Here is a 26,521-nt window from a genome sequence, read left to right as displayed (position 1 = left end):
GGTGGTGTTTCCGTGAGGCGTCATTCGGTTCTGTCACATTTTTTCTACACAGAATTTGTCCAAACTGATGAGGTGGACCTTTGATATTGACTAATGGTGTCAGACAATCTGTCGGTGTGTTCTGTGTAACTGTCAAAGAGGTGTTGGCTCATCGGTTTTGTTTGTAAGGAACTCAGGACGTATTGCAGTGATATATCCCCTTATTAGAAAGAAAGTATATAGGGGAAGATAGCAGTTATCAGGACTCAGAGACTGTTCTGTTATTCAAGTAACTGACACAATCTACGTCATTTGGATAGGGCTTTTGTTGATGACTAGTGTTTGAGTGGAGGGCAGCCCGGTCCGTAGTTTCCCTCTAAGCTCCTATTTGTGACAGACAGGTCTTCCCAACCACCACAAACAATGTGTTTTTCTGACCCAGTAGAAGTAGGTGATAGTGTCAGATTATAGCTGCAGCTCCAGTGGATCCAGATCCACTTCCAATTGAATGTCCTTTATAGATTATACAAATTGCTCCACCACTTGTGAGAAAACCTCCAGCTGTGGTCCCCTTTGAGAATATTCCAGTTGCACCTTGTGTGGCTGCTAGTGCACCGCCCCAGATTGAGAGAAGTCAAGAAGTCTTAAGGACACCAGATGTTGGAAATGTACTGACAACCCAGAACACACAGTTAGTTCTGTGGCGACCATCACAAAATGTGTAGGCTCTAGTAGATGGAGGAGGGACTTTAATCTTCATGACTCTCATAGCCCCTAATGACTTAAGTGTCAATGAAGATGGAGATTTACCAGAATGGCTAGAATGGCTAGAAGAGATTACTAGAGAGAGACGGGCAAAAGTGACAGAGCCCCCAAAAGAAACAGAGACCAGAAAGGACAGGTTATTGAATATTCCAAGGTTGAAGATAGAATTAGAAGAGCTAATCAAAGATTGTTTTGAATTTGACCATTTGGACCAATATCAGAGAAATTAGTTAATCTACCTGTGCAGGGAGATTTCTCGAAGGGCTGCTATGGAACATGAAAAATTGGCAGGTATAACAATGTGAATCAGCATCGTAGCTATAGGTTTGAATTGGATGATCAAGTAATAGAAAACAATCAGCTTACAGGAATGTGTTTGCACATTATCAAAATCACCAAATGCATTTGCAGGATGTGGAAAAGTTTAAACTTTTGATGGGTAAAGAAACATGAAAAGAAAAAGAGAGAAGCGGAGGGAAACAGGATGAGGCAGCAGCATATCCATTGTGGGAAATAGCTGGAGGAATCCATGTACAAGTGCATTTACGAACAATTTTCCCAAAAACTGAGAGACATGCCGGTGCAGTGGTATGCACAAGTGGAGAGGTTTATAAAGATTTCAACGGTGTTGTGGAGGGACTTGGATACGTTCCTTGACATTGTGGTACCAGCTGACCTATGGGCAGAATGTAAAGTAGCTGTGCAATGGCTGAAAGAAAACCACCTAGAGAGAAAGGGACCAGTACACCATCACCATTGGTGATGGAGAAATATGAAGCGGTTATGACCTTTTTGAAGGGGAAAATACCTCCAAGGGATACAGGTGGGTTCAAGATTAAGAGAACCACACAAGAATCAAAGTAGACATGAGTACTATGAGAGATTACTGCAGTTGTTTAAACAGCATAGTGGATGTGAGTATCCTGAGGAAAAGGATATGGGTATTTTTTTGTCTTAATTTGTATTATGATTGAAATCTGATATCAGTGCCCATATTAAGTAAAGTGTGATCTGCTAGCAGACCAAATTGTTAGATGAGATCCTGCGTCATGCGAAATACTGCAGTGATGATTTGGACATGAAAACGAGGAAAATAAAGGAGAAATTCATGTTAGCTCAGACTAAGTTGGCTTAGATACATTTTCAGAACCCGTCTGTTCCAGGAAACCAAGGAGTTATGCAGGGAGTTGTTACACCATAGTCTGAATTTTTCAGAATTAAAGGTGGAATGAATATGTCGCACCGTAGAGGTAGAGGTGTTCCCATGAGTATGGGATCTGGAATGGACATTAATGCAATTAAAATGGTTACTACCTGGTACGTTTGCCATAAGGTGAGGCGTTGGAAATGAGAATGTCAATTGAATCCCAAAAATACGGGAGAATGAATGCAGAATTCACAAGGTTCACCAGTTCAGAGAATGCCTATGCAACAAATGCAAACGCCTTTGCAGAATCAAGCCCAAATGATGGTCCCCTGCACAAATACCACCTTTAGTCTCAATTAAATGCCAAAGTTTAATGAAAATGAGAATCAGAATACCATGCCACAATTCCAAAATCAGAATCAAAATGTTTTAGGTCAATTCTCTTTACTTTAGACTGATTAATTTGCCTCTGATAATTCCCAATGAAGGTGCCTGAGAGAGGAAGAAGATTGCATACTAGGCACAGTCTTAGAGGTAGACCATGGTGGCCCATATGTAGATGCCAATGATTATGGTCATTATGTATCATTTCTGATTGACACAGGAAGTGCCCGCTCTGCTGTTAGCATAGTGGAGGTACCAGACCGCCTCTCTCAGGGAAAACAATCCAAGTAGTTGTGGTTACAAATAAACAAATGCAAAATCTGATTTCAAAAGAAGCCCAAGTAAAAATAGGAAAATGTAAAGAAAAACACAAATGTATGGTCTTTGATTCAATCCCAGTAAATCTTTTCGGAAGAGACTTCTTGTATAAGTTAAATTGCACAATATATTGTACACCAAACGGTATAGCCTTTCAGACCCATGTCGACTTTAAAATAATTAGGCAAAATGCTGATGCAGGAATGTTTCCCTTATTTACACTTTTTGAATTACCTGAAGATTTAAGAGACACCATCAATGCAGAAGCTTGCAATTTCACAGGAAAATATATTGAACTTATAAAAGGTATAGAACCAGTCCAAATCAGATTAAAGCCAAATGATGTCTACCCCAGAAAACCATCTGATCACTTGACTCCAGAGACAATTGCAGGAATAAAATCAGTGATTAAGGACATGCTTCAGAAAGCATACTGAGAGAATTAAATGGGAGCCCATGTAATTCACAAATTATGGGTTTCAAAAGCCAAATGGCAAGTATAGAATTTCCCAAGATTTGAGGCAGATTAAAGAAATAGTAGTGCCTTGTTGTCCTGTGGTACCGAATCCTGCCACTGTATGTTTCCAAATTCCCTGTACTGCAGAATGGTTCACTGTCATTGATTTATGTCAGGCTTTCTTTTGAGTTCCTTTACACGGAGATAGACAGTACTTGCTTTAATTTACCCTCCAGCAGAAGACAGTCTCTTAGTGTTGTGTCCCTCAGGGGTATACAGATAGTCCATCGATATTTAATCAGATTCTCGAAAGAAATCTTGAGTCATTGCAAATGCTTTGTGACTCTATCCTTGTTCAACACATAGATGACCTGTTAATAGAATCAGATACTCTTTATGCCTGTAAATACAACACTATTGCACTTTTGAATCACCTGTTAGAGAATAGACAGAAAGTGTCTCCAGGTAAACTGCAGAACTGTCAAAAGAAGTTTAATATCTGGAACACATTATTATGAAAAGAGCCAAAAAGGTGTCACCAGAGAGAGTGGATGCCATCTTGCAAATCCAAAATGAAATCAGTATGTTTTTAGGATTGGTTGACTTCTGCAGACAGTGGATACCAAACTTTTCCTTGATGCCAAAGCCCCTACTGCAAGCTGACATACAGAGACATTTCTGTTCCACTTCCTTCGGACAACAAATATACAAAGACATTCCCAGATCTGAAATTGTGTAGTTCCCCGGCTCTGGAAATTCCTTAATATACCAAAGAGTTTACTCTGTTTTCCAGTGAGAGAGATGGGTGCGCACTCTCAAATCTGACACAGAATCACGGAGGGGCCTGAAGACATGTGGCCTATTTTTCTACCACACTTGATCCTGTAGTGGCAGAGCCCCCCGGCTGTTTAAAGGCTGTTCCCGCAGTGAGTGCTAGCTTGGAAAAGAGCAAGAGCATGGTGATTGGACACCCTTTAATTGTCATGGTCCCACACTCTGTGGAGCTATTGTTGACCAAAACAAAAATGCAACATTTGACACACAATAGCTTAACTAGATATGAACAGACGTTGCTTGCCTCTTTGAATGTGGTAGTAAAACAATGCAATGTTTTAAATGTATCTACTGCGAGGCCTATAACTGAACTAAGTGAAAATTGTGAAGAGTTTGATCATGATTGCCTAAGTCTCACCTGATATTAAGGATGAACCATTACATGAGTTCAACCATGGCCTATTTATGGAATTTTTAGGAATTGAAGGCACAATAAGAGCAGCATATGCCTTGTGTACCTTAAATGATATGAAAGAAGCTTACCGGCTTTAATCTGTTTTCTCTGCACAAGTTGCAGAGATAATTGCCCTTGTCTGACCTTGCAGTTTAACTGCTCAAATGAGAGTCACCATCTTTAGGGACAGCCAGTATGGGTTATGTAAATGTAAATGTCATGGTACTTATAGAGCACACTGTCCCCAGACGGTCACCTTGCAGTGTCGCCTATTCGGCTTCCTGGTGCTGATACTCATACCGCTGTGGAACCCCTGCTGGCTTTCCCTGTGAAGTGTCCACTCCTGGGCACCCCCAGGGTGAAGCCAGGCATCCTTAGCGCTGTTGGGGCTGGTGTGGAGGCTAAGCAAGCTATTGCCCAGAGTTGCAGCGTGGGGCCCGTGATTAGAATAGGCACTGAGGCGAGAATTAACAGGTCCGAGGAAATTGAGCCCGACACCCCGCCGCGGCGAGAATCAAACCCTGGTCCCTGGCCAGAACTCTGCATCAGGGTCTGCCGCTCTAACCGTTGAGCCACACTTCTCCACGTTTGGCGTAGTCCATGATTTTGGGCAATTGTGGTCGCAACGTGGGTTTCTTACATCTACAGGTGTTTGACCATTAAATCCGAGCTTAAGCGGGTATGGAAGAACCTTGTCCCACTACTTTTAAGATATGGTGCGACCAATGTTATGCTCCTATTCATTTCTAATGTGGTGCAACAAGTCCTGCAGGTAGTGTGCGAGCAGATGTGTGAACAATATGATAAGGCAACATACACATCCCATTATGTGGAGCATGTGTAATATGGGATGTGTGTCTGGCTCAGTATCTGTCATTTGCCAGCTGCACTGTAGTTGAGCCAGCAAAGTGTAGTAGGCCAGAAAATGGCCCACAGGCAGATTGTTGAACGCCCTGAGCTGCTCACTTGTAACAAGGGCTGCATGTAGGAGCAGTGCACCCAGAGTTCCTACTACCTCTGACTCCAAGTGCTCTACCCCCTCCCTCCCAAGTAGCTCCCTGAAGGGGCGTATGGAGCTAAGATGGATCTGCAGCGTGCACAGGATTAGAGTCTGGGATAGTCGCAGGCTTCTAGTGTAATTGGCCTGTGCTATAGCCAGGATTTTATTCAATTGCGGTGGGAATTTGCCCGACGGCAGCAACAGCTCTTGAATCAATCAGCTAGTGTGATCTAGTGTGGCTTACCCAACTAAGTTAAGGCCGCTTGCCACTGTAATTGTGTTGCCAAACAATAATGCTTGAAGTTAGGAGCACCCATTCCCCCTGTTTCCACCAGCAACTAAAGCTTTCAAAGGGTCACTCTCGCCTTCCCTTATTCCAAATGAAGGTCCCTAGCATACCATTGAGCGTATGGAATGGTGATGTCGTAATGTGTACCGGTAGGTTATGAAAGTAATAAAGGAGATCATCACCATCTTGGACACTGAAACCCTACCCTCAACGTAAGTGGAAGTGTGCTCCAGAATGCCAGCTGTGGTCGGACGGAGGCAATGGCCCGCATAAGATTCCTGTCTATTAAGTCCTGGGTATCGTGGTAAACCTGAATATTGAGATAACTGAATTTGTGTGGCTTCCATCACACAGGGTGGGGGTCCGATTGTTAAGTGGTGCGGTGGACAATGTGAGCTCTTGGGGAACAGGCAGGTGTTCATTCAGTTCACACCTAGGCTGAAGCCTCTCAGAATCTGTCCATGGCTGTCTCTAACCTTTGGAGCCTCTGTCTAATGTCTTGAATATAAATGAGGACGTTATCCGCACTGAGGGAGATGACATGTAGTTCATACCCTAAAAGAATGGTCCACTCCCCCAGACCACACACTCTTAACATATAATGAGCACCAGTATGAGTGATATGTGACTCCTATACCTCGTAGCTCCTGTTGTCTTATGTAACATTTTCTGTACATTGATTTGCACATATGTAGGACTATGTATACTATGTACTCTGGCACCCTATACTGGGACAAGTAGAAGTAAAAAATCTATTAAATACTACAAATTAGTAAGTGCTATTTAAACCGATATAAGTGTAATTACTCTACAAGACAGATACATCTGGCTTTCTTACAGTTCATACATATTACGCCTATTAAGGGGATGGACAATGCTACAATCCTGCTTCCAAGTCATAGTTTTACTTAAGCACTTGTGAAATGATAACAAATGGAGTGCCTTTGGTTCCCTCTATTGCATTGGTATCTATGCATTCTAGGATAGCTCCGAGGATGAGACTTCAATAATAAAGGAGGGAAGATGGCACTTTAAATTAGGCCTTTGTGTTGGGCACAGCTGGAAGAGAAAATAAGAGACCTCTCCTCACCGATGCAGATTGGTGCTCCTAATGGAAAGCAAACAACATGCTGATGCTGCTGAATGTGTCCCAGTGTCTGCAAATTACACTGAGACAATTTGAGAATATTTCACAGGATCCAGTCCAGATCTTGATTCCTGCTCAATAAAAGCTGCCAGATCCGGGATCCTGTTGGAACCTCTTCATGTGCTGCAGTGTGACAACTTCTCTTATTATTATATTACATCACACATTATTATAATTATACAAACAAGTAAAACTAGTCAGACAGGTGTTAGGAAGCAGCTGATTTTGCTATTTGTTTAGTCAGCTTATTTAAGTTAAAAAAAGAAATGTAATTGTTCATCTGCTGTTTCAAATAGGTGTTTCGTGTTTTAAGTATATTATTAAAGGCTTTGTTCTGTTTCCATTAATTTCTTTTCTAGTTTACCCCTGCCTATTGGGCTTCACAATCATAGTTCCCAAACAAGCTTTGCAATGCAATCGGTCTCGCCTTTGGGACCTTATATGTATTTAGCTATGCAGCACATTAGCCAGGGTGCTGACACATCTACTGTTGTTTAGCATGCAGGGAAAGTAAGCACCAAACTGCGTGACATGCCAGGTATGGGAACACATGGAGATAAATATTGCCTTTCAGGCGGAAATGGTATAGTTCAAAGCTCTGATTTTAATAGAAAATCAGGGCCATCTGTGGTCATATCACTGGAAATACAAGATTTTAAGAAATTATTATTGTCTACAGGTGCTTGTGGAAGACAATTTCTATGGACTGGAATCTAGAGAATGCAAAAGTGATTCAGGTATTTTACTGACCTCTGCTAGTCGTTTTCTATCAAGAAAGTTAAAATAGAGGCAGTTGCCAGAAAAAATAAAAAAAGTTCCTCAGTAGAAAGCAATTCGGGTGTTTTACTGACCTCTACTGGTCGTTTTCTATCAAGACAATTAAATAGAGGCAGTTGAACAAGCAGAACCCAATTCTGGTATTTTACTGATCTCTACCGGTCGTTTTCTATCAAGACAGTTAAATAGAGGCAGTTGAACAGAAAAAAAGTCCCTAAGCTGAAGCAGACAAGTCCTAGGGCTGATCTTCAGAGCCTCCAAAGTACATACACATATAAGTATATACTAAAGTTTATACAAGAGGTCTCAAATGTTCAACCTAAAAATTATAAGCCTTTTGGGTTCCTACAAGTTTTTTCTCCAAATATTGAAAAATATTTGTTCTGGAATACAATAGTCGGAATATCGCCTGACTTAAATATCATATTCATAATATTGTTTACAAAAAATTTGCCTCATTAAAGTTAGTAATGGATTATCTACACCCAATTGGATGATGTTTTAGTAATCAATATTTAGACATGATATTTCTCTTATATGATACTTTTAACTACATTACTCTACCACACTACCATAGAAGTTCTCTTCCGACAGACCATTGCCTCGAGATCACTAGAGAGTGGGCAACATTAATGATATTCCAGTAGAAATGTATGCACTGTCAAACCTCTGATCTGAGAGACTATCATAACACTGGCCCACTGATCATGTGATGTTGGAAGCAGCATTACAGAGGATGAAAATGGTAGGTCTTTTTGCATGAACATTGGTTTCTGTATAGATAGATTACATTTAGGAACATGCCTCATACTGCTGTCAGTGGCAGAGATGGCGCTAGAGTTCAGAGAATGCATGTGAGAAGCTTAAAGATAACAGAAGTGGGTGTACCAATGAAAGATTGAGGACCATATTGTGTATCTCATCCTTGAGTTTTATGTAAAAAATAAATTTATATAGTAGGTTTTGGTATTTCATGTAGGACTGATTATCATCTGGTGATAACTTCGAAGTGCTGGCATTGCATGACATTGAAGAGAATAATAACAAAGCCATAATGCCATCATAGAGACATTCACTAGCTATGGTTCACCCCAGCCTTAGACCAGGGACATGAAAAAATCATGCTTTTGAAAAGTCAAATGCATGCAAAGTAGGAAAGTTCCGCTCTCATTTAGGGTTCAGAGTATTGCAAAAATGTTATCCAAGGATCAACATTCATGTTTCTGATGGTTTAAAAAGGTGTAGATTAATCAGGGATGGTCTTGTTGACTGAAGCTTCCTTGCAGATGTAATGAGGTACCAGTCTAGATTTTCCATAGGTGTCCATAGGTGTCCCATGTTACCAATGTTACCAATGAAAAATGGCTTGAATTTAATCCTAGCATCCAGAGGGAGCCAGGAGAGCTTTCAGAGTTGGTGTGGTATGGCCAAATTAACAAATGTGTAGGCGCATGTTGGTCGCTTGATTTTGCAATCTCTATAGTCCATTCATCAAATTGTTTGGCAGGCCTGTAAGGAGCACCTTATTATAGACTCTATGTCTCAAAATGAGGCCCTTGTACCATAGATTAATCATTCAGCATTCAGAGAATGTGGGGCTTTATAGAGGAAAACTTGCTATGAACTACTTAATTTACAACCACCACCAAAGGACAAATTACCTAGGGTCTCACCACCACATCATTCTCTTGAGCTTGTCCTGTTTTGCTGAAGTAGCAAGAGTTTCAGATAACTTTTTGGGAGATGGAGACATAACAGCACACGCCTAAAGTTTGGAATTTCTGTCTACAATTTTGTAAGTGTAAATACTTTCATGCTTAAAGCTTTGAGTGAAAATCTCATTCACAAAAGTGAAGGTTGAAAGACACGTACCGCAGACATGCCAACCCTCCCGATTCAGGCGTGAGACTACCGATTTCAAGGCTAGTCTCCCGCCTCCCGATTCCTGCAAGAAAAAACCTGATTCCTCGGAGTTTCAGCTGACAGGGCTTGGTATTGTGTAAAGTGCTAATCCTTCCAGGAACAGTCAGAGTGGCCAGGCAGGGGCTCTAGAAGGGGTGGAAAACCAACAAAGCGTCATTAACAAGGGAATGGTCTTTTAAAGACCTGTGAAGTACTATGGGGGGCGATTACGGCTGTGTGTGTGCACAGGAAGCTGTTTCAGCCCGGGCTGTCACACAGGAGGGTAGGGGGGGTCATGCACTGCCAGCAACTTGCCAGGCCGTGCACACGTGCATCACCCTCTCTTTGCCTCCCATTGCGCTCCATGCTTCTGAAAGGTAAGAAAAAAACGTGCATTTGTGTTTCAAATGTCCAATCCTGCAGCAGCACACTTCCAAAGCCCATACATGCCAGTAAACCGATTCAAGGCCCCATTCTCCCGTTTTTTTTTTTAAATCTCCCTCTTTGCTCTTCTGAAATGTTGGCATGTGTGTTACCGTGCCAGATGAAAGTGTTTTCCCGTCCCTTCTGTAAACAAAATGGAAGTCATATTAGCCAACTGTAGTCTTTAAGTTTTGGCTGTAAGCAGAGGTGCTCAGGGAGATGGCAAAGAGAAACAAGTAGATGACAACATGTAATCAGCTTCTTCCAAAACATCGTAGGGGTAGTATTGGATAGAAACCTGCTGTACTTTAACCACTCCTGCTTCCCATGATTTGAGAATGATGAAGGGCAGGGCGGGGATAGAACTGAGCAGGTACTTCAGGACACATTAGTATGTCTGTTTTGAATCTTGCCAGAAAGTTTACTCTCCCGGATCTAGGCTCCAATACCTTAAAGCAGACCCATTCTGCCAATCTTCTATCATGTTTGGGGTAAACTGCGTTTTGCTTTTCAGGTGTGTGATAGGTTGGTATGTTCTCAAGACATTGTTGACATAGACTATCATAAAACCTTTAGGTGGACTATCCATTTCATCCATTATAATCCACTCTCTGAGCATACCACATGTAAATAGAAAATGCACGTGGTCCACAAGCACATTAAGGTCCTTACTTTGAAGTGTTTTCATTTGCTGGCATCTACGCCAATGATTTGAAGTAACATTAGGAGAATTCTTTTCAGACTTCCTTCTTCCCTCGTCTTCCATTTCTTACACGAACTAACATCTTGGTCGTTTTAAATATAAACATTAGGGCAACATTACAGACATTGCCCCAGGGGGTGTAGCTCTTATTGCCACCTATTTTTGTGTCCTTTAATATGGGATTACAGAATGGCTTGAAAATGTTCATCCCCTTCTGAAATACCCATTATACTAACAATAAATGACCACTTGTGCAATGAGAGAGAGGGGCACTTCCATGGTTTGCCTGGGAGTGCTCTATCGGCATTTGCACATATGCACCCTGCATCACAAGGGTCCCCGCGACCTCTTTCACCCTCCAAAGGGCCACCTGTAAACTCCCCAGGTGTCACGTGCACACGAACAGACCGGCAGGTAAACCACAACTCCGTGTTCATTTGCTGCGTCGTCTTCAGCAGAGATGGACTAACTCTTTCACCTTGTGGAATCACTGTGCACCGATGTTGGATTTTGGTTCCCATGTTTTCTAAACATGGTGATTTATTCGGGAACGGGGCATTCAGTCCCGGTCAGCAACATTCGCACCTGGTGCATGCGCACAAATATGTTGTTTCCCCCTTAGTAGTGCGCCCCAGGGCGTTATTTCGTCACGAGTTAATATTGCCACTATTTTCCAGACACACGTTTGACGTCTTAATCGGTATGCACCAGCGGTAAGCGGGTTAAGTTCCTCCGAAGAAAATGCTTCACTCTGCGTTATAGCTACGTCTATAATTTATTAAAGAATGCATGAAACGTGTTGATTTCTGGAACTGAAATCTAGCCAAATAAATGAACGGCTTCCATGCTATAAGCTGTGAAGGGAGACTGGAAAGAAGCCACAATGAGAAACAATAGCTAAAAGTGAACAGAGCACACTCAGTACTTGAGTAATAGGTGTAATAATAGCCCAGTTCAAAGGAATTCGTCGATTTGGAAAGGCTGAATCAACACTGGCAGGATTCCAGTGTACGACCTGCAGGTTACCGGGCAACAACTTAGCTGAGAAAGCTATCCTAACAACAGGATATTTTTATTCACCCTGCTACCGAGCTCCCAACAGCATTAGCATAGTTGTTATCCCCTCCCAGTATCCTCGGCATGAGTAACCACTTTACTAGTAGTTCCGAATTCCGCTAACCAGAAGCGAAGGATGGTCATGGTTAGGGGCGTATAGGCTGCCAATCAAATTTACCTTCTGCGAGATAGATTCTTCCCTCTCTAGCTGCTACTGCCTGGAGGGGTTCAAAGGGAATTCCTGCCCCGACCCAAGTCACCCAAATCAATGTCCCTCTGCCATACACTGAATAATCTGTGGCGAAGACCTGGCCTCTCCATCTCTTCTGTCAATTTGCCTCTGCTGTTATTTTGGGATTCTTGCACTATTTCTATGCAATATGTATGCTTATTTTAGTCAGAGGAATGGACAACATTGAATGTCTTGTACATATTGTGTGCATTCCACGTAATGACGGTGAAATTAGTAGGTGGCGCCACATGGTGAGCACAGTGGGAGCTAGAGTGGGAAGAATTCTGCACCACGTGCAATGTTAAGGGGAAATGCTGTGCTGTTGTTATTGGGTGGCATAAAAGTCAATTCCCTAAGCTAGCCTTTTGAGCAGCCTCCGCCTCGCCTTCGGCCAATCTTGCACCCCTGGGGTGTCATAGTAGTGCGAGCATCTTAACTAGGGGTGGGCGGCCAGCTACGCTCCGTGCACGGAGTGTGCGTAGTGCCGCCTACTCCGCATTTTGCGGAGCGGGCGTAGCCAGGCGGCACTACGCACGCTCCGCAGACGGAGCGTAGCTGGCCGCAACCCGCCTCCCTCCCGCCCTCCCTAAATACTTTAAATTAAAGGAATCAATTAATTTAAAACGCACTTACCTTGCCCGCCGCGTCCCCGGGGCTCGCTATCTTCCGTCTTCTTTACTAATGCGCATGCGCGGGCGGCCGCGCATGCGCATTTTCTCGTGAGAAATGCGCATGCGCGGCCGCCCGCGCATGCGCATTAGTAAAGAAGACGGAAGACGGAAGATAGCGAGCCCCGGGGACGCGGCGGGCAAGGTAAGTGCGTTTTAAATTAATTGATTCCTTTAATTTAAAGTATTTAGGGAGGGCCGGAGGGAGGCGGGTGGCGGGGCTGGCGGCCAGTGGTGTTTGCGGAGTGGGGCTACGCGGAGTGCGGAGGTGGGCGTAGTTTCTCGCCCACTTCGCGTAGCTCCGCGAAGCCCCACTCCGCCAACTCCGCCCAGGGTTAATCTTAACACGACTGTACAGTCCTTTTGCGTCTGCCAATTGCATTTGAGGTCACAGGATTGCCTGGTAGAGATCTGACCCAAGATAGAACCGCCATCTTGACTGCTCCAGCCACACAACTTACTCTATAATTTATTTTAAGCTTTTGGTAATATTTTATTCTCTATACGCACCTGCATTGCATTCATTTTGTCGCCTACCTCTCATGTGCATCGGTCATTTTAATGTTCTCACTGCTTCTGAGGAGCCGTTTAGTGACATCAGCAATATCTTCTCAGTGGCTGGTGGTACCTCTCATCTATCTTGAGGCACAGTAATATCTCACTGTAATGTGACCATAATTTCCTCCTTACACATTTGTTTTCGTCCCAATACATACACATCTGCAGTCAAATTCTCTTGTGTCTCCTCAAGTGTCCATTCCATCCAACAACTCCAGTTTCTTTTCCTTGCACATGTGTTGATGACTGTCGGCAGCGACTTTTTAAAAAAATATGCAAAGTGGGCAAAGGCCCAGGACACTATCTTTAAGGGCCTAATTCACAAAGGTAAACTTACACTTTTGTATAAGTTTACTATTTTTTTGGTATTTACAAACTACGAGTTTAATTACTGATACTAATTTTACGACTGAGGGGACTCGCTCTAGTGCAGGAGACTCGGCACATAAAAAGATAGGCCTGTTTTTGTGCAGAGTTCTCCGCCTCGCCTGAGGAGTCTTCGCAGTCATAAACTTGCTATTTGTCAAATTAAACTTGCAGTCGTGAATGCCAACAAAATAGTACATTTACACAAAGGTGTAAATTTGCCTTACTGAATCAGGCCTGTAGGGACCACATGTTAGGTGCTCATCACATGCCTTTCTGAGAAAGCCATGCCCGCTTCTATGCCTGCCAGATAACCTCACTTACTGAGTAAAGACAGATTTTTAGTGCTGTTTTCATTCTTTTAAAAAAGGGTGTGACGTGTCACAGATCATTTCTTTTTGCTAATGCTTTGCAATGTTTATAATGGTATGTACAGTGATGGACAATGCCGTTGGCATCTATTCTCACTGGGTACCATAAATGACGGTAATAATAACAACTGTTATTTACATTGCTTAAACACTGCATAAACTGTGACATGAAGTGATTCAAAAGACAAGTTATTATTATATATGGGGGAAGACTGGCACAGCATATTCATGACAATTGATTAGTAAATGTAATAGAGTGAGAGCTACAGAAATGTGCACACTAATGGACAGTTACTTACTGGTAATATTCATTACTCCGTCGCTCGTACTCCCGCATTTCTTTGCTGTTCTGTTTAGAGTGTAATTGTATTGTATTGTAATTGTTTTTTGATTCCTATGTTTGTTCCTTTTAATGTGTTGCTGTCCCCCCTGTGCAGTTTCCCCTGCAGTGCCCCCTGCGCCCACCCGACCCGCTCCCCGCTTCCCGCCGCCGGGAGTGTGGACACACCCCCTTTCCTTCTATACCCTCCCCGCTCCCGCCTCCCAGCTGCTCCTCCCTCCCTGCACTTCGCCATAAATGGCGACCGTGTGCACGCGCAGCGTTGACGTGCAGTGGGCGCGCCCTAAGCACCCCGAAGTTGCGCCAAAGGTAAGCCCGTCTGCGCCCATCCGCGCCTGGATTGCGCCCAGTGCCCGGACCCCTGGCCCCCGCAGACACCAGCCCACCCGCCGGACCTACGACGCCACCGAACTCTACGCACTCAGCGCCGCTCATATCCCGGGCTGCTATCGAGCCACCCCGAGACGCACCCACGGACCCTTCTGCTGCCACTCCTGCAAGTTCACCTGCATCCGGACCTGCACTACACCAGCTCCGACCAAGCCGAGCAACAGCAGCAACCACCTCAAGTGCATCCTGCTCAACACCCGCTCCATCCACAGACACGCTGTCGAGTTCTGGAACCTGCTCGACATCACAGCCCCAGACGTCGCCTTCCTCACGGAAACCTGGATGAACGCCTCCTCAGCGCCCGACATCGCCATCGCAATCCCGGACGGCTACAAGATCATCCGGAGGGACCGCGTCAACTAGACAGGGAGGCATCGCCATCATCCACAGGAACACCATCCGCATCACGACCAACACCGACGACACCCTCGCACCCGCCGAACACCTGCACTTCCAGATCCACATCAACCCCAAGACCACCCTCAGAGGCACCCTCATCTACAGACCCCCGGGACCATGCACACAATTCAGCGAAGACATCGCCGACGTCATCAGCCCGCACGCCCTCCTCTCCGCTGACTACATCCTCCTCGGGGACCTCAACTTCCACCTGGAGAACAACAACGACCGCAACACCACCACCCTGCTGGACAACCTCACCAACCTCGGTCTCAAGCAGCTGGTGACCACCCCCACCCACTACGCCGGACACACACTCGACCCCGTGTTCTCATCCAGCAAGGACATCACCTTCAGCCACGCCACCGGACTCCACTGGACGGACCACAGCTGCATCCACTTCAGCTTCAGAAGGACCACGATCCACCACCACCAGCAACAGGTTGCACGCAGAAGCTGGAACAAGATCACAGCCGACCAGCTCGCGACTTCCCTGAGCATGAACCCTCCCACCAGCGCAACCCAAGCCAGGCGGCCACCAACCTCGCGAAGTGGATCAGCAACTGCGCAGACGACCTCGCCCCTCTGAAGACCCCGTCTAGCAGACCCGGCAGCAAGAAAGCCCCATGGTTCACCGACGAACTCAAGAGCTCCAAGAAGAACTGCCGAGCACTCGAGAAAGCCTGGCGCAGACACCCAACACCGAACAACATGACTGCCCTCAAGCTTGCCACCCGAAAACACCACCAACTGATCCACGCCACCAAGAAAACTGCATTCAAGGAACGACTGGACAACAACGCACACAACAGCAAGGAACTCTTCAACATCGTTAAAGAGCTCTCCAACCCCAACGCCGGAAACAACAACATCACCCCTTCGCAAGACCTCTGCAACTCCATCGACTCCTACTTCCACAACAAGATCGCAGACATACACAACAGCTTCAGCAATCAACCGACGCACGCCACGACTGAACCACCGCCCCCCACCACCACCCTCCACGCCTGGACCCCGATCAGCACCGAAGACACCATCCGCACGATGAACTCCATCCACTCTGGATCTCCGACCGACCCCTGCCCTCACCACGTCTTCAACAAGGCCGAAGCTGTCATCGCACCCCACCTGCGGGACATCATCAACACCTCTTTCGACACCGCTACCTTCCCGGAGAGCTGGAAGCACGCCAAACTCAGCGCTCTACTAAAGAAACCATCAGCCGACCCCACCGACCTCAAGAACTACCGCCCCATCTCGCTGCTCCCGTTTCCTGCAAAAGTCATCGAGAAGACCGTCAACAAGCAGCTGGCCGCCTTCCTCGAAACGAACGGATCCCTCGACCTCTCACATTCTGGCTTCCGGGCCAACCACAGCACCGAGACCGCCCTGATCGCAGCCACGGATGACATCCGAGCCCTGCTCGACAACGGAGAAACAGCGGCCCTCAACCTCCTAGACCTCTCCGCGGCTTTCGACACTGTCTGCCACCGTACCCTAGTACAGCGCCTCAGCAACGTCGGAATCCAGGAGAAGGCACTGGAATGAATCATCTCGTTCCTCGCCGGAAGGACACAGAGAGTCCGCCTCCCCCCGTTCAGATCAGAAGCCACCGAAGTCATCTGCGGCGTTCCTCAGGGCTCCTCACTCAGCCCAACCCTCTTCAACGTCTACATGAGCCCCCTCGCAGCCATCGCACGTCAACACAACCTCAACATCATCTCCTACGCCGACGACACCCAGCTGATCCTCTCCCTCACCAACGACCCCGCCACCGCCAGAGCCAACCTACACGAAGGGATGACAGACGTAGCCAAGTTGATGATGAACAGCCGCTTGAAACTGAACTCGGACAAGACGGAAGTCCTCATTCTGGGATCTTCACCCTCCGCCTGGGACGACTCCTGGTGGCCCCCCGCCCTGGGCAGCGCACCCAAACCAACAGACCACGCACGCAACCTGGGCTTCATCCTGGACTCCTCCCTCTCCATGACCAGACAAGTCAACGCCGTCTCCTCGTCGTGCTTCAACATCCTGCGCATGCTACGTAAGATCTTCCGGTGGATCCCCACCGAGACCAGAAAGACGGTCACCCAGGCCCTCGTCACCAGCCGTCTGGACTACAGCAACTCCCTCTACGCCGGAACCACCGCCAAACTCCAGAAGAGACTCCAGCGGATTCAGAACGCCTCAGCACGACTCATCCTGGACATCCCCCGTCGCAGACACATCTCCGGACACCTGAGAGATCTGCACTGGCTCCCGGTCAACAAGAGAATCACCTTCCGTCTCCTCACCCACGCACACAAAGCCCTACACAACCAAGGCCCAGGATACCTCAACAGCCGCCTCAACTTCTACGCTCCCACACGCCAGCTTCGATCGACCGGCCACGCCCTCGCCGCCGTCCCCCGCATCCGAAGAGCCACCACAGGAGGAAGGTCCTTCTCCTACCTGGCCGCCAAGACTTGGAACTCCCTCCCGACCCACCTCCGCCTGACCCAGGACCACCTTGCCTTCAGGAAGCAGCTCAATACCTGGCTATTCGAGCAGTAGTGGACCCCCCCCCCCCTAGCGCCTTGAGACCCTCCGGGTGAGTAGTGCGCTATATAAATGCTTTGATTGATTGATTGATTGATCGTTGCAGACATCAATCCCTGCACCCTCAACCACTGTCAAGCCATAGACGATGGGGAACCCAAAACCTTCCTCAGTTACTGCACCAGAGTCAGCCTGCGAGGCTCTGACAGGAATAACTTCCCCACTCTTGTGTTGAAGACTCCCCACATGAACAGCAGTTCTTGAGTGGGGCCAAATGGGACTTCTCCAAGTTCAGTATCAACCCGAACGCCTGCATGAAGTGGCAGACATCCTGAGTATGAGACTGAGCCTTTGAAAGAAGAGAAAGATATCAACTGGTCATCCAAGTAAGGAAATACATGGATCCATTGAGCATGCAACAACCCAACCAAATATGCCAATACTTAAGTAAACACCCTAGGAGAAGCAGAGAGACCAAATGGCAATACCTGAAACTGATAATAATCGAGGCCCACACAAAACCGCAGCCTCATGAACCAGTACATGGAACTAGGCTTCCCTGAGATAAAGAGAAGTGAGAAAATCCCCCACTGACAGGAAGGACAGAGTCAACTGTAGAGACACCATCTTGAAGGACCGGTGAGGGATGCAAAATTTCACTGTCTACAAATCCAGAACAGCAAGGTAGTCTCCATTGGGTTTCGAATCAGAAACAGGATCTAGTTCACCCCTCTACCCTGTTGATCCACAGGCACCCTCACTACAGCCCCTTTGGAAACCAGGTCTTGAACCCTATCCAAACATGATCAGATTTAGTTAACTTTGAGTGAAACTTAAGTAATGGTTTCCACAATGTGCCAATGAATACATAGTAATAGGGTGCATTGTGAACTGATTGCAAGAAGTAAGTAATGTGTAGTTACACCAATCCTTACTCTGGCAATGGTTCTCTTTGACCCTGCTATTACAGATATAGACAAACAGGTACTTGTCAAATTTTAAGGTTTGATTTTCTACTGGATATCTTATATTAGAACAGATGTTATCTAAATGCATCGCGCAATCATAGGTGTAACCCATGTGGAGTTGTGGGTATTTCTCCACGTTCCTAACCGGCCCTCTTCCCTGGATTCAGTTATCTATCAGCAAAGATTTGATGGAAGAATTGATTAGTCAGCCTATGTTTAACCACCTAGAATATGTATGATTACTGAGTATAAAAGAAAGCTGCCATTTCAACCTCTTTGAAAATTAGTACGAAGATATCAGTATGAATCACCTTGCTGGCTATCATGTTTAACAAATCAATTTAAAGGTAAATAAATATTGTGATTCTCCATACCTATGAGCTTGAGGCTACCATAATAATAATAATATAGCACTGACTACCAAGAGGTCACATTTGTTAATAGTGCAACAGCATTATGTATAAATCCCATTGCTATAGTGAATTACAAATTAACCTAAACTTCAATTTATCCAAGAGTTTAAGTTCATCAAAAGAATGGTCTGTGGTAAACAATGTTTAATGATCAATTCCATAACAGGTGATCGAACCATGCAGAAAAGATATTCCAACCTGACTTCAGCCATTCCATTCGCTGGCTTCTTTTTTGAATCTTCAATCTAAGAGAGTAAAACAATATTGTCATGTTCATTTTTGTGTGATTTAAACTGTCATGATATGTTTGAATATCTTTAGCAAAACCATCATTATGACAACTGTCTCTGTTCACTGACAGTTACAAAGCCTCGGCATCACCAGCACCAGCGTAAAGTTAGAATGTGTCTCAGACAAAATTCTCAATGCAAAGAGAGATGTTTAAGAAAACCAGGCAACTGCACTAAGATATGGCAAACAAAATACAGAAAAACTTGTGAGATACTACACACAAAATAGTTCTCTATGAATCTTTGTGCAGGCTGTGGGCAATCTGCAATACTACACAAATGCTTGGAAACATAACATAGCGATGACATTATACTGTCTGATACTTGGTTCTTCATACGTTTGGGGACTCAACTATCATTTTCAGTCAGTCACGGAGTACTAAGCTAAACAAGTACTTCAATACCAATGTAGCATTGTACTACATGCCCTGATTTAATCACAGATAATCTGATCATCTTAGCCTCACTTTGTCTATCTACTTATATAAGGCTCTCTGACTATCCTCTTTTTCTCACATTGTCTTTGTTGAGCACATGTTCTCTGTCTCCCATCCCATTCATAGATAGTTATAGTTTTGGCTCTACTTCTATTCGTGTCCATCGGAAACTCTTTACCTCTCTCTCATTCAGAGCTTGTCACATGATCAATCTGAACCTCCATGTCACAAGTCTCCTTATCACCATGTCTCTTCAGAGACCAGCGCCTTCTTGTTAGTTCTATCCTTCCCTTCTCATTTTTACCCTGCACGTTTCATACATCTGACCTGTCTCAGCTCTCTTCATCTAGTTCCTGTTAGATGAGCCATTCTTCGTGCTCCTACAACTAATCTCCCTGGTGTGGTTCCTCATGTATAACAACTCTGGTTTTGTCAATACATGAGCTCTTGTGCACTCTGGGTAGTATTTTCACCTCATCCTAATACTCCTCGATGACCTATCCAAGTATTTCAATCTCAAGTCTCCAGGAGGAGACTGGGCTTTATAATAATCGTGAACCAATTAGGATCACGTCATACTTTTGATCTGCCCTCTCCTCACCCTTGGCTCTTTCCAAGGTTTATGGCAGCAGCAATCGTCCTTTGATGCATACCTAAACTAATTATGAGACATATTGAGTAATCTATGACGGATTGACTCATTCCGATGTCGGTCAGAAAGCATTCTGACCTACTCCTTGTCGGAATCGGTTCTGACCGGCTCTGGTCCGGCGAGTCCAACCGGCTCATTACTACGTTTGGTTGGACTCCCATTGACTTCAATGGGAGCCTGTGCTCCCACCGACAACACAGGCTCTCATTAAAAAATGGGATGGTTGCGGAAAAACTTGCACCCTGTCGCAGGCACCCCATTGTGCCTGCTACACTGTGCATGTTGGAAAGAGGGGTCCCATGGGTACCCTCATGGGCCTCAACCGGAGGCTGATGGGTGAAGGGGGCCTGCTACGAGCCCCCAAAGTCAGTTTACAACAGCTGTTTCGTGTCGGACACACTAATTCAGAAAGGCCGTCCAAATCTGACATCAAAATACGTCGGTCAGAAACGCGGTCCACAGACCTGTTCGATTAGGCTCTGACCGACTCGAAGCCTCCGAATGCGAGCAGAACTTAGTCAGAAAGACCGAATGGTTACATTCCATTGTAATCTGTCAGTAGGAAATGTTTCTGAGTCTGTCGGAAACATGGGTTTCGACACAGGTTAGGAAAATCCGAATGCCGTTCGGAGCCTTTCCATCCGACATCGTAATGAGGCCCTGAATGTGCACCAATTAAATGTTGAAGAAACTTTGAAAATAGACATGCGAGAACTTAGTTACTGCATCATGAAATCATGCATATAAATGTAGAATAGATGGAAATATATTCACGTAATAATAATAGTTTTAAAATTTATGAACAGGCCTTAATGTGTTATCTCAATGTGCCTTAGAGTGCTAAAAGGAAGAACTCACATGTTATGAAACTCTCAATCTTACTCATTGAAATATTAATGTGTGTGAAGAATTAAGGAAAACTAACATGATCTAGATTTCTTATGTGGGATACTAAAGTGTTAATTCTAAATGTTCATAATTTCATATGTGAAATTGTGCACCAATAGAGAACATAAAAAGTGGTGCTGCATAATTACATCAAACGACAATTCGACTAAACTTTCAGTATTTGATCTTCATTTATGTACTAATGTAGCCCACTTGAAACAACATTAATATTTTATGATTTGAAATAATTTTATACGTTGGTTCTTTGAAAATGCAGTAATATGCTATAGTTACATGTGAGATTTACAATACGACTAATAATGTATTCTGAGTGTCTATGCGGTGAAAGAATAGTAGTTCATTGTTTTTCTTCATGAAATGTGTATTTTCATTACTTTATATTCTGAACATTTTTAAAAGCAAATAAACGAGGCCTGCATTTTCTACTCTCTTTACACTGTTTTTCACTAGTGAAAAAGTTTTATAAACATGTAATGTGAAGTCAAACTGTGTCCTACTAGAAGAGTTCTCACTGGCTTACAAGGGCTAACCGTTAGAAAGTCTATACATTGGGAACATTTGCAATGGGAACTATTCATTAGAATTCGCTCCTGTGCCTACTGCAAATGGATCATTGTTTGTGTAGTTTACGTATACCGGATGAATCGACAACGTATGTGACCAGCAGAAACTCTTTCTTAAAAAGTGTGTCTCCATTATGTATCACGACAACCATCCTGTACAAACTAGCCAATAGACTGAGTGGTCTAGCACAATGAGGTGATCGAGGAGGTGTCACCACTAGAACTGGAGGATTATATTATAGTTTGACCTGAAAGAGAAGGAAGTCCTTTTTTCTGATTCGAGTCAGACCTTTTACCAGAGACTGCATTTTAGGAACTTAGCTGACTTTACTTTTCCCCTTTTGGCTGGCATATACGCTGTGTTCACCATTTCTGAACTCTTCCTATGGTACACTGCCATTATGCTAACATTGGCTCATGCTGATTTTACCCGAGTTTATTGTCATCTCATGGCAAGCTCAAACTATTCAGAACTGCCCTGTACTCTTTAAATCTTCAATGCAAATTCATAATGCACCTGACTTTTGATTATTTGATAAAATCTAACCTTAACTAAACTGAAGGCTCTGTCTTGTCATGATTGATTCCTTAAATTGATTAAGCACTTTCAATTGATTTACTAATGACAGACAAAGATCGATATAGAGAAATCTCCGAATACCAGATACTAAGGTTATTGTTTTGCATTGCCCTAACTGAACTATTGGTTTGTATGATATGGGCCCAACTGAATTTCTTCAGGAGATTCGGACTAGCAGTGATAATCCTTTACTTGTATAGTCTGGCTTTAAGAGTTATATATATAAATTTAGGTACTAACTTGTAAATTGGCAATCCAATTCCTGGTCCATATTGGACAGCCTGATAACAGATCCTCTATGTGCAACCTCTCTCCTCGACACAAAACAAGGTCCATCGGAGGACCAAGTGAGTGTCAGAAGGGATACTGCTAAGAAAGTAAATCTAATGATAAAGGGACCAGTACCACTAGAACAGGAGCAAACGGAGCAGGAGAGAGAAAGATTGAGAGAGAATGAATATAAAGAAAGACAGAGGAAGGTGCAGGCTGGATTAAAAAAAAAATTCCAGGGCTGCTTTTGGTTCCTAATACGGTTCTGCTCTACTCACCATTTCTCTGTTTTTTTTACCTCATTGTACTATACAGTTGAGAGGATGTCCTGCATCTTTAGTGTAGTTTACTGCATCTAACCACACTAAATGAAATCATTAGAGGCAGTCTACCCTCCCCTCTTACTCACGTTTTCCACCACCTCTTTCATCACAAGTTCTTTGTTTTTACTCTATCTCTGGCAGGCCTGACTACTCTCTTCTTGTGTGTTATTTAAACAAGGAATCAGGGCTACTCTATACATATTTAGAGTATAATAAATGAGCAAATAAATAGTTGATGTTGTCAAATTTTTCCTCCCTAAAATCTATTGTGCCAAAATTCCCTCTACCTTGTCATATGCATTTGAATACATTTCCATAAACAAATGACATATTCTGAATACAAATTAAGGGAAATTACTCCGAAAAGTAACTCAATGAGCCAAGCTACACTAGGTCAAGCACTTCATCTAGAGCTTTTCATAGCTAGTACATATTGAAGAGCTTTGGCCAACATAATTAGATGGACGTTTAATCTATTGCATGGGGAAGAAGGCTCTTTACGATCCCTCTTACAGCAAGAAACTTTTAAGGTCAGAATAAGCCATCATACTGTTAATAAAATGTTCACAACAGCTTAGAGCACTTTCAATGCACTACAACACTCTTACAGTCTTGGTCACCTGAAGTTATTTTTAAAAAACATGACTCTGCGATTACGTTTTGACCTAGATATGGAGCACTGTTCACAGTTATCACACTATAGGCCTTATATGGCCACCCTAGAGGATATGACTTACCAAAAATACTTGAGATACACTCTAGATCATAGCGTTCAATGCTGCATCATTAAGCTTTGTCTAGGAATTTTACCACTAAACTCCTATACAGTATGTCCCAATAAAGAACTGATAGAAGTTAGGCATTGTGTTTTTTAAAACCTATAGTTCTAGAAATAATCTACTAACTAATAATGACCTGATTGTCTTACTTAAATCCCCCCAAATGAATTTGTGTGTTCAATTTGTATAAGTTCTTAAAATCTTTATCAATATTTTAAAAAGAAATGATGTTTATGGTTTGTGAAATTTTATAAAAATGTATAGATTTTGTATTCATCCTAAAATGTTGCTCTCAGAAGAGGTCTACATCAATAGAGTTGAATGAATTGTCATGTGTTTTGGTACATTAACATCTACTAAATAAAATTAAGTTGTAAAAAGCGGACTTTACAATTTTAGTGCACATCGCAAATTACACATTTCTAATATACGTTCACTTGAAAATCAGTAGTAAACCTGCATAATGTTTTTCAATTAGCCTTTCTTAATTATGACTCCTGTGAGTGTTCAAACGTCAAGCAAAGTAATCACAATTCCAACATGACAACCAGTCTTGCTTTATAAAGGAAAAAATAAAACTGAGATAAAACATAATTCGCAATACTCAACCAGGCTCAAGCTCTTAGCAGATAAAAATAAAGGTCAGCAATGACAGGGCAGGCTTGGTCATCTGAGCTAGGTTGTCATGTGATTATGGAGAACATGTGACATGCACATTATTGACTTAGGAAGTCAACCAAAGAACTTACAAGTTTGCAATGCAGGTCTGCATTCACTGGGTAAATTATTAGACTGTAGGCGTTTCGTTCATGGAGTTGAGTTTGACAACTTGCATTCTTCCCATTGTATGTAAACAAAAAGGCTGCACTCTCTGCTTTGTCTCCCAGTTTCCATTTGATATATTCTGGATCCTGCACAAAAAACAAATGTGGTTTGCTTGTCAACTACAGTGGCAGATGCATGTTAAACCTTTGCGAGTTGATAGCATTCAAACCCATATTCGAATACATATCGAAATCACAATTGTATTTACTCGATCTCTTTTTAGCTCAAAAGTGATACAGTACTGCAGAAAAGTTTAATATGTTTCATCAATGGTGTTAGAACTGGGGGTCTCTAGTTGGCAGAGGTAGGTACCACTGTCCAAATAGGGACCCTTGCTTCTAGTCAGGGCAAGGAGATAACCCTCTTAGATAACCCCTGCTCACCCTCTAGGTAGCTTGGCCTGAGCAGTCTAGGTTAACCAGAGGCAATGCGTAAAGTATTTGTACCAACACTCACAGTAACACAGTGAAAACACCACAAACTGATTCCACAACAGTTTAGGAAAATAAAGATATTTATTCTAAACTACACAAGACCAAAACGGCAAAAATCCAACATACACAGCTCAAGAATATGGTTTCAAAAGAGTTCTTCAGGTTGCGTTAAAGTTCTTCAGGTTGCGGTAAAATAAACCACAGATGCGTGAAAAGTTCACAGTTGCGTCACGTTTACTCACAGTACCTTTTAGGTGCAACAAAGTTCCACAAGCAGGAAGCTGGTGCGGTGGAAACAAGCGATGCGTTACTCCTGAGACCCTGGGGAGGCGATGTGACAGCCCCGCTGCAGCAGCGGGCGTGTTGCGACGAATCCGGTCTGTATGGGGAGGAAGGCCGCTTGCGTGGATTCAGGTGCGTAGGTTCCGTAGGAAGTCTGTTCTCGCAAAGGCACAATGCGATGATCTCGTAGGGGCTGCGACGAACTCTGGGGCGACGATGCGCGGTCCAGCGGTGATCCTCTCTCTCGCAGCTCCTCAATGCGATGGTTCTGCGATGATGCTCGCAGCAACGTGATGCGGTCTGCAAGCAAGCGGTGCGGCGATCTCACCCAGCGACGACAGGCTCTGCGACGACACTCGCAGCGATGTTCGATTCTCCCGCACCGGTCTGGTGCGTCCCGCAAACGGAGGATGCGACGGCTCTGGCAGCGGCATCAGGCGCTGCGCCGATCTCGACCTTCGTAGCGGCGGGAAACTTCTCGCACTGTTGGGGATGCGCTCCGCAAGCGAGCGATGCAACACTTTTCAGATTCAAAAGTCTCTCAAGCTTAGTTTCAAGCTTCCCAGCTCAGGTTCAACTTCCAGAGGCCCCACAACTGGATCAAGCACTCTAGGAAGGACAGAACTCTCTCAGCAGAGTTCAGGGAAACTGGGGGTGAAGTCCTTTTGTTCCTGGGACTTCAAAAACAGGGAGCCAGCTCTTCTCAGGCCCTTGGAGATTCCTTCAAGACAGGAGACACGGCTCACAGCAAAGTCCTTCCCCTCTCCTTGGCAGCAAAGCAACAGCAGGTCAGTCCAGCAGAGCAACAGCAGGACAGTCTTCCTTCTTCAGAGTCAGCTTTCTCCTTGGCAGAGGTTCTTTCTTGATTCCAGGATGATCTAATTTTCTGTTGTCAGGGGTCCTGTACTTATACCCCTAAAGTCTTTGTTCTCTCTGTGCATGTGGGCCCTGAGCCCGGTCTGAACCAGTTCTGGGTGGATCCTGAGCACTTTGTTTTGCTGGCTGCATCTTTCCTTTCAGAGTGAGGGGCAGGGTCCTCAGCCGCCCAGCAGGAGGTGGAGCCAGCATTGTGGCAGGCAGGCACAGCCCTATTCAGCCCAGGTGCTAACTCCTCCCACCACTCAGGTTGCAATTGCATTCATTCAGCCTAGTGCTGACTCATCCAGCCTCTGGGGGAATTCCCCAGCCCCTGTCACTCACAAACCAGACAGTCAATACACAAACAGGCCCAGGCACACAGAAGGGTCAGACAAGAGAACAGCAACTTTCTAAAAGTGCGGTTCTCAAACACAGGATTTAAAAACCACCTTTCCTAAAAGATGTATTATTAAATTCTGAGTTCACGGATACTAGATA

The 26,521-nt window shown here is 44.4% G+C and overlaps 1 protein-coding gene across 1 annotated transcript in view; it reads right to left on the bottom strand.

The window, feature by feature from the left end:
• The window catches only part of SLC15A2 (solute carrier family 15 member 2), a 483,947-nt gene that overhangs the window by 99,794 nt on the left and 357,632 nt on the right, over positions 1–26,521 (bottom strand). The window contains exons 17-18 of the mRNA XM_086957069.1: positions 24,374–24,535; positions 19,020–19,066 (exon numbers count right to left, since the gene is read on the bottom strand). Of these exons, the coding sequence (XP_086813195.1) occupies positions 19,020–19,066; positions 24,374–24,535 (209 nt within the window). The remainder of the gene's footprint in view (positions 1–19,019; positions 19,067–24,373; positions 24,536–26,521) is intronic.

The sequence above is a fragment of the Lissotriton vulgaris genome, chromosome 2_1 (genome assembly GCF_964263255.1).
Source record: "Lissotriton vulgaris chromosome 2_1, aLisVul1.2, whole genome shotgun sequence".
NCBI lineage: Eukaryota > Metazoa > Chordata > Amphibia > Caudata > Salamandridae > Lissotriton > Lissotriton vulgaris.
This window is presented reverse-complemented; position numbering and strand designations above follow the sequence as displayed.